This window comes from Amblyomma mixtum, chromosome 1, assembly GCF_055824585.1.
Source record: "Amblyomma mixtum isolate Tamu chromosome 1, ASM5582458v1, whole genome shotgun sequence".
NCBI classification, from domain to species: Eukaryota; Metazoa; Arthropoda; class Arachnida; order Ixodida; family Ixodidae; genus Amblyomma; species Amblyomma mixtum.
The window spans coordinates 257318014-257330368 of record NC_143012.1 but is presented as its reverse complement, the minus strand read 5'-3'; the positions used below and the strand labels follow the sequence as shown (position 1 = coordinate 257330368).

General features: G+C 51.9%; 2 protein-coding genes across 5 annotated transcripts in view; both read right to left on the bottom strand.

Annotated features, from left to right (window-relative positions):
* The window catches only part of LOC149371550 (short-chain dehydrogenase/reductase family 9C member 7-like), a 393612-nt gene that overhangs the window by 62165 nt on the left and 319092 nt on the right, over positions 1-12355 (bottom strand). The window lies entirely within an intron of this gene.
* Positions 9821-12355, bottom strand: part of LOC149371554 (sister chromatid cohesion protein PDS5 homolog B-like) — a 57370-nt gene continuing 54835 nt past the window's right edge. For all 4 annotated transcript variants that reach the window (XM_089565825.1, XM_089565826.1, XM_089565828.1 and 1 more), the window contains one exon: positions 9821-9910. In XM_089565825.1, coding sequence (XP_089421951.1) covers positions 9881-9910 — 30 coding nt within the window. In that variant the 3' untranslated portion in view covers positions 9821-9880. The remainder of the gene's footprint in view (positions 9911-12355) is intronic.

The window sequence follows — 12355 nt, the reverse complement described above, 5'->3', positions numbered from 1 at the left end:
TTTCGTCTTTATGTCTTCAAATTTTAGTTTCTTTACATGACTGAGGAACAATGTAGCCTCATCGGCTCTATCAAGAGCTCGGCGTTGAATCTCTCTCCGCTCCATCGCAGTTCCATGTTGATGTAGAACACTATAGATTATAGTGTGCTGCAACGCACTACACAAACCACACTGATAAAAGCTGTGAGAATGAGGCCTGAGCGGGGGCTCTTCATGGTGGCGCGAACAAAGCAAGATTAGGTATGGTCAAGGGCGTCCGCAGAATTTTTTGCAGGGGGGGGGCCCCGTTGGTGCCCCGGGGGGGGGGGGGGGGGGGGGGTATGTTCGTAGCAAAAAGGCGCTATTTGCGGAGTAAATTTATTTATTTATATGTAAATAAAAATTAAACAAAATGCACACATGAAAGAAAAATTACAAACAGCAAATTAAAGCGCGGCTAGGAGAGGTACATTGGAGTTTATCAACGAAGAAACAACTAAAATTAATAAAAAAATGCAAAAAGATGCTATATCACTTCGTGGAGAAGAGTGCTCAGTCTTCCTGCATACGGGTTCTCGACTCACCCGGATTGATGACCAGCACACAGCACAATATGTTCGCAAACACGCAACTACAGTCACTCAGTCAGTCTTCCTTGAACAGCAACTGTAGGCGCCTCGGATTTTTCTGGGCGAATTGCGTAATTACACGTGTGATAAATTCACTTCTGTGCTTCATTACACGCTCTCGGTGCACACTCATCATACACATTGATTGGAAAAACTGTTGAACGCGTACGTTGAAAACAAAAGACTATATATACAACGAAAACTTATTTACAAGATAAATGCACGCTCGCAGCTTCATACACCTCGCTCCATCTTGCTTGCGCATCCGCACAGTCGAGCAACCCCACACACACTGCTCGCCGCTCGTCGTTTTCTCGTCCGCTGCCTTGGTTGTTCTCAGCTTCGCTGACAACCGGCCACTAAAAACACCCAAGCACAAACACAGAGGCGCGCACACGTGCGAGGGCTTACTTGCCGCAGTATCCCCGAATGCGCACTTTGGGGGTGAAAGGAACGCCGCGCAACTTCCGAGGGGAAGGGACACTCGCCACTCCGGTCGGAAAATTTGTTTTTGTGTTTTTATGGGGTTCAGAGCCCCAAAACGACTCAGGCTATGAGGGATGGAGTAGTACAGAGTTCCGGGTAATGTCGACCACCTGGGTCTCTTTACCATGCACTGACACGCACAGTACATGGGCGCTGTTGTGATTTGAGGCCCAGCCAGAGGTGACAGGCGAGCCAGGCAGGCGCCATCGGGCTGCGTTGACCAAAGGCGCTGGTTTTCACAGAAGACGCAAAGAACGCTGGTGTGGGGGCGCCTCGGGAGACTGCGTCGCCGTGAACAAAAGCAGCTAATCCCCTTTGCCGGAGATTCTGAAAGCGGCGCTTCTACCGAACTGCGCTACACGTGGATCGGAGGAGACAGCGAGCGGCGGCGGCGCCAACTCATCGCCCGCTTGCCCCTGAGCAGCCCGACAAAGCGGGGGTGGACACGGCTGATTTGTCCTTCCCTCCTTAAGAATTCATCGGTGACCGGCGTAACGACATAGGCGAAAACAAGATGCCCCGTGCACTGTCTGCCTCCGTGTCGCTATCTCTCTAGAGATCAAAGAAACAGACACCCATCTCAAGGCGGCTCGAAACACATGCTCGCCGGTGCCGCTGTATGTCTGGAACAGGTCGCCCTTCAGTAGAGCTAACGATGGCGTGGTTTGAAAACGGCGGAACGACGCACGCCCGGACGCGGCATTTCGCAGATGTGACCATGCGGGGCTGCTTTTACCCTTTTGACTGAGCGCACCACCGCCCCTGGTGTGCGGCCATCACTCACGGTTCGAGTGAGTGATTTTCCAGGGGGGTGCAACCGCCCCCCCCCTTGCCCCCCCCTCCGGACGCCCATGGGTATGGTCGGAGCGCTGGAGGCCTGAGAGGAGCAGTTCAACGTAGCTTACTGTATCGTTAAAAGGCGACAATTCGATCTCTTGTGCCGCGGCAAGCGCCCGTGAAGCACAGAAGCGAGCAGATATCCAGCGACGATGGTAAAGGCCAATCCACAGGACGAATGAAATCACTGATCCTAACCGCGGACAGAGCACCACGTCCGCAGCGGCTCGCATACACTTGGTAGACAGCGAGAGCAGAGACGGCGCGGTAGGATGGGAAAACCAGTTGTGGAAACCCTCTCCCTCCCGCACCGTCGCCCCCTTGTTATGTTCCGTTGTCCTCTTCGCACTTCCCTCCCAAGAGCGAGGCAAGTGCCGCACCTTGGCAGGCGACAGAACCGCGCAGGTCACACTGACTTTTAATCGCACAAAAGCGACCCCAACTTTGTAAAACAGAATTTTTTATTCTGCTTTTAATAATGTTCAATTGAAGAAAAACTACGAATTAAAAAAGGCATCCTCTGTCCTCCTCGGATTTGGTAACTGTTAGCTTCAGTCATGTAACCCACAGATCCGTGTTTGTTTCCACTGCTGGCACTTGCTACAAGGATGAGCCTGAATGAGAATAAACATGCGCCATTTTTGTGTTCATCTTTGTGGCTGGTAAAAATTTTACTCCCTCGTGCCCCTATATACCTCACTTGTATAGGAAAGTACATAAAATACTCCATATACATGGAAGAAAAAATATTTTGGATGTGCGCTAAAGGACAAGCCATTTACTCCCATTTGGGCGTTTTTGGTGCGAAAGCACTACTTCACTAGCAATCCTGAAAAAGCAGATGGTTCTATGAAGCATCTACCTTTAACCCTTGATACTTTTAGCTGCAGAAATAAAATATTGCCACGGCTAGGTTTCGAACTCGCAAACAACCAGCTTCGCTGGACACTCACTGCCCGAGTGCACTATGCTATCGCCGCAACCGATCCCGCCTCGTGTTCAACTACCACACTCTCGCGCTGTGCACTGCGTGTCATCAACTTCCATCTGTGCGCAAAAAGCACTATCAGCCTCCTCCTCCCCCACAAAACCCGGAGGAGGACGTGAAGCCTACAACCCGCCTCGGTGGCTCAATGTTTAAGGTGCTCGTCTACCGAGCCAGAGTACCCGGGTTCGAACCCGATCGCGGCGGCCACGTTTCGATGGTGGTGGTGAAAACATTTAGTTAATCATAGGGAGAGGTGTTGGGGGTCGTGACCTGAAGGGTCACGTCCTTAAAACCACTAGATGGGATGCCTAGCCAGGCACCCCATTGGCGTCTGCCGCAGCCCGGGCGCGCTCGAGGGTGCAGCAACCGGACAGGGTCGCCTCCCAGGCCTCTCGGGTGGGGTTTGGAATAGGGGGTAGGGATGGGTTCTGCTGGCAGGCCCACGCCATGTGGTAGGTGTAAGACACCTACCCACAGTGTGAGCACCGCCCGTCGAATTGAGGATCGAAATGCTATTGAGTTGCCGGGCACAACATCGTGTTGGTGAGCAGTCGCAAACCGCTGAACCAATCAGCGAGCGAGCCAAGCTTCCAGCAACGACACCGCTCACGGGCGCGCCGGGCGACGACCTGCGCTGCATTCTAGAAGGCTGCATTAGTCGTCGCTAAGCCTAGCCGGTTTCATATCGATGCCGCAGCTGAGGGTGCTTCGGATCCTTGCCAGCGCTAGTAATGAAGAGTGCTTTCGTCACCGCTTATTGTGGACCTCCTATCATAATAATATCAAAACATGCTCGATTTCCGCGACGCCTTCAGAGGCGGGGCTAGCAGACAACAGTCGAGCCGCATTGGGCAGCAGCAGCAAAGCAGCTATGGTAAGAAATTCGCTTGTGTCGCAGTTATCACTTCTACCAGCAGCCAGGTATTGGCCAACGATCCTCAGAAATGATTTATTTATCACATTCCTCAACCCAAGGGGGTGGTATGAAAGCGAACAAGCAATATTGGCGCATTGTTCTGACGCCGGCGGCCGGCATACTGCAGGCTGGTAGGCAGGCCCTGCAGAGAAGCGCGCCTCTGTCATCATGACGCTTGTACGACCGCGGTGCACAACAAAACAGTCACGTCATCCTCATCTTCTCTCAGGTCGTTGCAGTACATTGCGAATAGCAGTTTAGCAGAATAACAGAAGACGGGCAGTCGCATATGCCCGTCTTCCTTCGCACGGAGGATATATGGCATTGTAAAGCAGTTTAGAGGGCCGAGCGCGAGAAAGGAGGCGCGCGAAAAAAGTCATTCCTGATGGTTTTCGCTTCAAACCAGAAGGCGACCCGCTGGTCGCAAGCGACTGCCGGTCGCGTGCCGGTCGCGTGCCACACGTGCGACTCGCAAGTGTGAACGGCTCGTTCACACTTGCGAGTCGCAGAGGTCGCGCGACTGTTTTGGTCGAAAAGCGACAGTCGCAAACGGTCGCACTGGTCGAAAAGCGATAAGGCCCGTTCACACTTGCGAGTCGCAGAGGTCGCGCGACTGTTTTGGTCGAAAAGCGACAGTCGCAAACGGTCGCCCTGGTCGAAAAGCGACAGTCGCGGGCCAGTCGCTCGCTGCTCGATTTTTCAGCCTCGCGACTGCGAGTCGCAAACCTCTGAACCAATCAGCGAGCGAGCCAAGCTTCCGGCGACGACACCGCTCGCGGGCGCGCCGGGCGACGACCTGCGCTGCTCCCAGCGGGCTGCCGTAGTCGTCGCTAAGCCTAGCCGGTTTCATATCGACGTCGTAACTGAGGGCGCTTCGGATCCTGGCCAGCGCTAGTAATTAAGATGCTGCTTTCGTCACCGCTTTATTGTGGACCTTGGATCATAATAATATCAAGACATGCTTGACTTCCGCGCCGCCTTCAGCAGCGGGGCTAGCAGACAGCAGTCGAGCCGCATGGAGCAGCAGCAGCAAAGCGGCTCTGGGAAGAAATTTGCTTTTGTCGCTGTTATCCCTTCTACCAGCAACTCGGTACTGGCCAGCGATCTTCAAAAATGATTCATTTCTTACATTCCTGTACCCAAGGGCTTGGTATGAACGCGAACAAGCAATATTGGCGCATTTTTGTGACGCCGCGGCGGCCGGCATACTGCAGGCTGGTAGGCCGGCCCTACAGAGAAGCGCGCCTCTGTCATCGTGACGCTTGTACGACCTCGGTGCACATCAAAACCGTCACGACAACCTAATCTTCGCTCGGGTAGTTGTATTACATTGCGAATAGCAGTTTAGACGACCGAGCGCGAGTACAGGAGGCGCGGCCAAAACAGACGAAACTCTCGAAAGCACGCGAACAACGTCATTCCCGAGAGTTTTCGCTTCAAACGAGAATCTAACGAGAAAGCGACCCGCTGGTCGCGCTTGCAAGTGTGAACAATGGTGTTGTCGAGCTGCTGCTTGGTCGCAAGCGACTGCTGGTCGCGTGCCCTTTGCGACTCGCAAGATGGGGCTCGCTGCTCGATTTTTCAACCTCGCGACTGCGAGTCGCAAACCGCTGAACCAATCAGCGAGCGAGCCAAGCTTCCGACAACGACACCGCTCGCGGGCACGCCGGGCGACGACCTGCGCTGCTCCCAGCTGGCTGCCCTAGTCGTCGCTAAGCCTAGCCGGTTCCATATCAATGCCGCAGCTGAGGGCGCGCTTCGGATCCTGGCCAGCTCTAGTAATTAAGATGCTGCTTTCGTCACCGCTTTATTGCGGACCTCGTGTCATAATGATATCAAAATATGCTCGACTTCCGCGACGCCTTCGGCAGCGGGGCTAGCAAACAGCAGTCGAGCCGCATTGAGCAGCAGCAACAAAGCGGCTGTGGGAAGAAATTTGCTTGTGTCGCAGTTATCACTTCTACCAGCAACTCGGCATTGGCCAGCGATCTTCATAAATGATTAATTTTTTACATTCCTGTACCCAAGGGCTTGGTATGAACGCGAACAAGCAGTATTGGCGCGTTTTTCTGACGCCGGCGGCCGGCATATACTGCAGGCTGGTAGGCCGGCCCTGCAGAAGCGCGCCTCTGTCATCATGACGCTCGTACGACCGCGGTGCACATCAAAACCGTCATGACATAAGACCAGAATTTTGAGCCTCTCCTGGGCGCGGCCATTTTGCACCGACTGGCGCGCCGCGGTGCGGGCGTTTCTTTGGGGACTGCGGGGCTGCGGCAGTTCCGCGGCCGCGCCTGCATATAGCCGCGCTTCGGGCGCTAAAAAAACATTGTCGAGCATACTTCCGCTGCGTGGCTGTGTTGCACGAAGTATTTACGTTATCAAAGCGATAACATTGACGCGTTTTAATGACATTTAGTTTGACATTCAAGTTAATTGTGCCGGCGCTTAGAACGCGCTCGTGCTTATATCGAATTCCGTCATATAGTGCTCCACCGCAAAGAACTTTTTGTTCAATATCAAGCATTAGGTGTGCGGCTAGCATGCAGTTCCAATTCACATGCACTCTTATTCCTTCCTGCCGGCAATAAAGCCTCCCCTCCACAAACAGGGCTTTCTTGTCGCCGCGCCAGTTTATCAACAAATTACCGCTGTGAGCTCAGCTGAGTCGCAGCGCCAACAGAAAACAAATTTTGTCATGGTTTATGCAACCTGGTGCATAAAAACGTACTTTCGCTTAATTTATCAAAGCTTGAATAGATATGAGCAGCTAATCCAGCTTTCACTAATTCTGACGTCCGAAGTCGCGTTATTTTATTCAGGAGCTCTCGCCGCGTGTGAGAGCGTTGCGTAGTCGTTTGGCTAAGTGTGGAAAATGTAATGAAATCGCGCATAGTATTTTCCTGTGAATAAGGTAGATACCGCACCGCTGCGGTGGCTCAGTGGTTACGGCTCTCGGCTCTGCCCCAAAAGACGCGGGGTCGATCCCGGCCGCGGCGGCCGAATTTCGATGGAGGCGAAATTCTAGAGGCCCGTGTACTGTGCGATGTCAGTGCACGTTAAAGAACCCCAGGTGGTCGAAATTTCCGGAGCCCTTCACTACGGCGTCTCTCATAGCCTGAGTCGCTTTGGGACGTAAAACATTAATAAACCAAACCAAACTAGTGTAGGTATACCAACAGCAGAAAGATACTATAGATAAACCTTTACCCCCCAGATCCCTCTGACATGCGTGCGGAAAAAGCAGCTGAAATCGGTAGCGGTCGTGCTTACAATCCTGTGCATGAAATGTGTTTAATGGGAACAAGAGCAAGCTCAGCGCAAGGGTGCCGAACACGTACTGGTGATCGAAAACACGCGCTCCGTCGGGACAACCTTCAGTCTGCAGCTTGCCTATCCAGTTACTACTCCACTGAATCAAATCAATAGATCTACAATCTGATGCATAAAAGTATCATAGAAGATATCGCACGTAAAAGGCGACAACAAACGACATGACAGCGCAGAAATCTGCTTAGAAGTGCCGGTTTCCAGTCCGTACACTACCTGGTCGACTACCCTCGAATGTCACGTCGAGTAACTGCGCACAAGATAACGGCAGTACTGTCTGGAAGAGGGAAAATGTGAGTAGTGACGCGCAGCACACACCCTCATACGTTAGCTGATGGAGCACAACAACGACCGAAGCGAACACGTAAACATGCATTCTACGCGCGGCGCCGGCGCGACCCGCAGTTATGGTGGCTACCGCAGTCCCTCGGGCCGCGCGCGCCGACAGATTGCGACTGGTGTCGAGAGTAGGAGCGCGCCCGCAGCCTGCGTGCGAGGGTAAAAAAATCTGGTCTTGCTAATACCAGTTTAGATGATCGAGCACGAGTGCAGGAGGCGCGGCCACAGCAGACGAAACTCTCGAAAGCGCGCGAACAACGAGAGTTTTCGCTTCAAACGAGAATCTAACGAGAAGGCGACCCGCTGGTCGCGCTTGCAAGTGTGAACAACGGTGTTGTCGAGCTGCTGCCTGGTCGAAGCGACTGCTGGTCGCGTGCCCTTTGCGACTCGCAAGTGTGAATGGGCCTTCACACTTGCGAGTCGCAGAGGTCGCGCGACTGTTTTGGTCGAAAAGCGACAGTCGCGGGCCAGTCGCTCGCTGCTCGATTTTTCAGCCTTGCGACTGCGAGTCGCAAACCGCTGAACCAATTGGCGAACGAGCCAAGCTTCCGGCAACGACACCGCTCGCGGGCGCGCCGGGCGACGACCTGCGCTGCTCCCAACTGGCTGCCCTAGTCGTCACTAAGCCTAGCCGATTTCATATCGATGCCTCAACTGAGGGCGCTTCGGATCCTAGCTGGCCAGCGCCATTAATTAAGATGCAGCTTTCGTCACCGCTTTATTGTGGACCTTAATAATATCAAGACATGTTCGACTTCCGCGACGCCTTCAGCAGTGGGGCTAGCAGACAACAGTCGAGCCGCATGGAGCAGCAGCAACAAAGCGGCTATGGGAAGAAATTTGCTTGTGTCGCAGTTATCCCTTCTACCAGCAACTCGGTACTGGCCAGCGATCTTCAAAAATGATTCATTTTTTACATTCCTGTATCCAAGGGCTTGGTATGAACGCGAACAAGCAATATTGGCGCATTTTTTTGACGCCGCGGCGGCCGGGATACTGCAGGCTGGTAGGCCGGCCCTGCAGAGAAGCGCGCCTCTGTCATCATGACGCTTGTACGACCGCGGTGCACATCAAAACCGTCACGACAACCTAATCTTCGCTCGGGTAGTTGTAGTACATTGCGAATAGCAGTTTAGACGACCGAGCGCGAGTACAGGAGGCGCGGCCAAAAGAGACGAAACTCTCGAAAGCGCGCGAACAACGTCATTCCCGAGTTTTCGCTCCAAACGAGAATCTAACGAGAAAGCGACCCGCTGGTCGCGCTTGCAAGTGTGAACAACGGTGTTGTCGAGCTGCTGCTTGGTCGCAAGCGACTGCTGGTCGCGTGCCGTTTGCGACTCGCATGTGTCGGCGTCGGATCCCGTGGGAAATGCCCGCAGAGATCGAGCGCGCGGGCGGCGGCATCGGCTGCTTCATTTCAGTGGACGCCTTTGTGACCTGAAGCGCAAACGATAGATCGGTGCGTGGGATCCGAGTCTCGGCTACAATTTTGGTAAATGCGATAAGCTAGGGGAGTAACCCACCCTAGCGTGACGTTTCGACAAGCCCCTCGCAAGTCACTTATATGCGACAGATACTGCGCCTCCTCAAACTACGCACGCTGCAGTCGAACAGCAGAACATCACCATGGCATCAATCCATCTGCACAGCATGCCAACCTTTTCTTACACACACCCTCAGCAGGCTTTTAGTGCACGTGACGCCACCCACGAACTTTTGCAATGTAAAAATGAAACAAAAAATTTGAAGGATTTTTACGTAGTTTGTACAGTAGACGTGCAAAAGCAAGTGTTCACTGGTTGGCTCATGGTTTTGCTTTGCTGGGTTGTCGGCACATCTGGTGACATCACTCAGGTTACAAGCTCTGATCGAGGTCAAGCTGATCTAATCTGTTCATGTTGCAGATGGAAGTTGAAGATGACTACGTACAATGCACAGCGAAAGTCGTTACTGGCTGCGGCAATAGCATAGTGCTCTCATGCAGTGGCCAACGAAGCTGATCTGTTCACGCTGCTGCAGGTTCAATTCCCACTTGCAGCAATATTTACTTCTCCAGGTTGGCCAAGGTCACCTTCCCACTGACTACAACCGGCACGACGCTTCTCCGAACTTACCCAAGCTTACCTGAGTTACTGTGAGGCTTCACACAACTTTTTTTTTTTTTTTGTTGGAACCATCTGAAGTAGTGCTTTTGCACTAAAAGACAAATAAAAATGGGCACTGCAGTGTAACAGCTTTGCCATTTCACACTGGCTTATGTGCAAGACTGGTGCCAGTAGTGGTGAGCAAGGCATCCCAGTGGCCAAGAGGTGGTGCTGTGCGTGTGAAAAGAAACCTTTATTTTACATCCCAATTCACCATTCCTCTGTGAACTGCTCACTGCTTCAGTCGTGTACTCCTTGTCACCTGCATACAAGACAAGACAACACAACACAAGGGAATCACACACACAGTTCAATGCAACCATGCAGACCATGTCTGTCTTTTTTAGGGCATCTAGCTCGTAGAGCACCTTGATTTTATTTTTTTCTGCTTTTCTTCAATTTTTCTCAAGCGAATGCAAAGCCTTTGAAACACTGTGCGTATACTAGGTATATACAGTCAAACCCGGGTATATCGAATTCAAAGGGGATTGGAAAATGGTTCGATATAGCGAAAATTCGATATACAGATCACTCGCGATCATAACAAATTGTGGCTTACCGTCTGGAACAGCCGCAAATCATATAGTATGGGCACACAGTGTGAAAGCGCTTTATTTCGCAGAAAAAAAAATCACTAATTTTGGGCTGCTTTTTCCTCTGCGAAACGAAGTTCATAACACTGGTCTCGACCTTCTCGAGACTGTCCAGGTGCGAGAGCCCAGTGCCTTCCATTTCGTCACAACAGCGCCGAATCAGGCTGAACGCTGACGCCAGTTCAGTGGCTGTGCACGGACACGTTTCTTCGACAACACAGTTGTCCTCGTCGTCGCTAGAATCGGCGCCTTGAACGCCAGCTATTCCAGCCACAATGTCCTTATCAGCAAGGTCGGCTACCGCTTGAACTTTGCTGTCAGCGTTAATAAAGTCCTCAACAGTCACTTTGGACGGAACGGTGCCAGGAAAATTGGACAAGTTGTGAAATGCGTCGTCAAAGCACTCATCGTCATCTAAATCTTTCCGACATTCATCTCTGGCCACTTCAAGGCCTGCCTTGCCAAAACAGTTGGCTACTGTGGTCTGCTTCACGTCGCATGTTGAAACACAGGCACACACAAGAAAAACACGCGAGACACAGATGGAGCGGTCCGAGCGAAGCCTATGTGCGAGCAGCAGTCAACGTGGCTGCGAAGGAACGACAGAGGGAAAAGAAAGAGCAGGGAGAAAGATCGGCGGAATGTGCTGTCGAGGGCGCTCTGGGCTTCGCTTTTTTTTTTTTTGATCGCTCTCTTCTCCCCGGACCCACAAGTGACCGTTCTCTCTCTTTTCCATTCCCCAGGAAGCGTGGCTTGGAAACATCGCCGTGCGTCTCCATGCTGAGCTCTCTCTTCACTGAGCTCCAATGACCTTGCCCAAGCACACGCCGGCGGTACAGGAGGAGCGGGAAAGCTTGCGCCGGTGGGGCGCAAAAACGGGGGAACAAAAAAAAAAAAAAGCCCTGCGCCTGCTGTATGACTGCGGAAATGTTCTCCGCTGAGGCGACTGAGGACCGGACAGGAAAGTCTTTGGGGGAAAGCGCACCTTCCAGGGGCAGAGCGCGGCGCGGCGTTCGATATATCCAATGTCCGGCGAAAATGGAATTCGATATACAACGCAGCTGTCCTATAATTTTACGTAATATTTTCAAGGGGGTAATCTGTGTGTTCGATATAGCCAATAATTCGAAATATGCGGGTTCGATATATCCGGGTTCGACTGTATTGTTGCTGCTTAAAGTATGCTGTACAAGGCAACAACACTCAGCCACTTCTTAATTTTATTGTGAAAATCATGCAAAGGCAAGAGAATTTCTTTAAAATGAGAGTTCACTACAGGAGAACAAAGTGCCAAAGGGGTGACAACACTGTATTGAAGAAGGGTCGCCAAACACAGCTTGGCAGTCACTCAAAAACGGACCCTAGTGGCACAGCCCCTGTAAAGCTAAGAAGCATGGAGAACTTCACAACACTAATTAAATGTACTATTTTTTTTTGGGGGGGGGGGGAAATGAAGCACTTAACTTGAAATACAAATATTAGCGAGCATACAAATTAAGACTGCGTCATCATTTTGAACCAGTGACCAGAAGTGAAGAAAACTTGATTGAAGCAACTGGCTATGAAGTATAACAGTACCCCGTCATTCAAACATGCACGAACCCACACTAGACATCCATGGACTTTGTACTGGAGCTGTCAGACAGCCACCGCTCTCAGGTAAGACGCGAAAAGCTCCTGGTTATAGAATGCATACTATTTTAGAAACGAAAGGAAAGCAACGGGGGCATAGCATCTGCAAATGAGCCACTCCACCAAGTGGTTCAGCATGTGTGGCGTCAAATTCAGCTTTGATTTCGGCTTAGCTCCATTTTAGTGGTGAGAGATGGTATGGCTAGTTTTGGAATGCAGGGTTTAACATCCTGAAGCTGCACGTGGGCTACAAGGAATACTGCAGTAGAGCACTTCAAATGAATTTCGAGCACCCGGGGCTCTTTAGCGTGCGCTGACACAGCACAGCACACGCATGTCTTTTTCATTTCGCCTCCATCAGAATGTGGCTGGCATGGCTGGGATCTCATCCAGCATCCTTAACCTCAGCCGCTGAATGATGTAGCCACTAAGCCACCACTGCAGGTTGCTTTTAAACAAAGTGTTGCACATACTACCTTCAT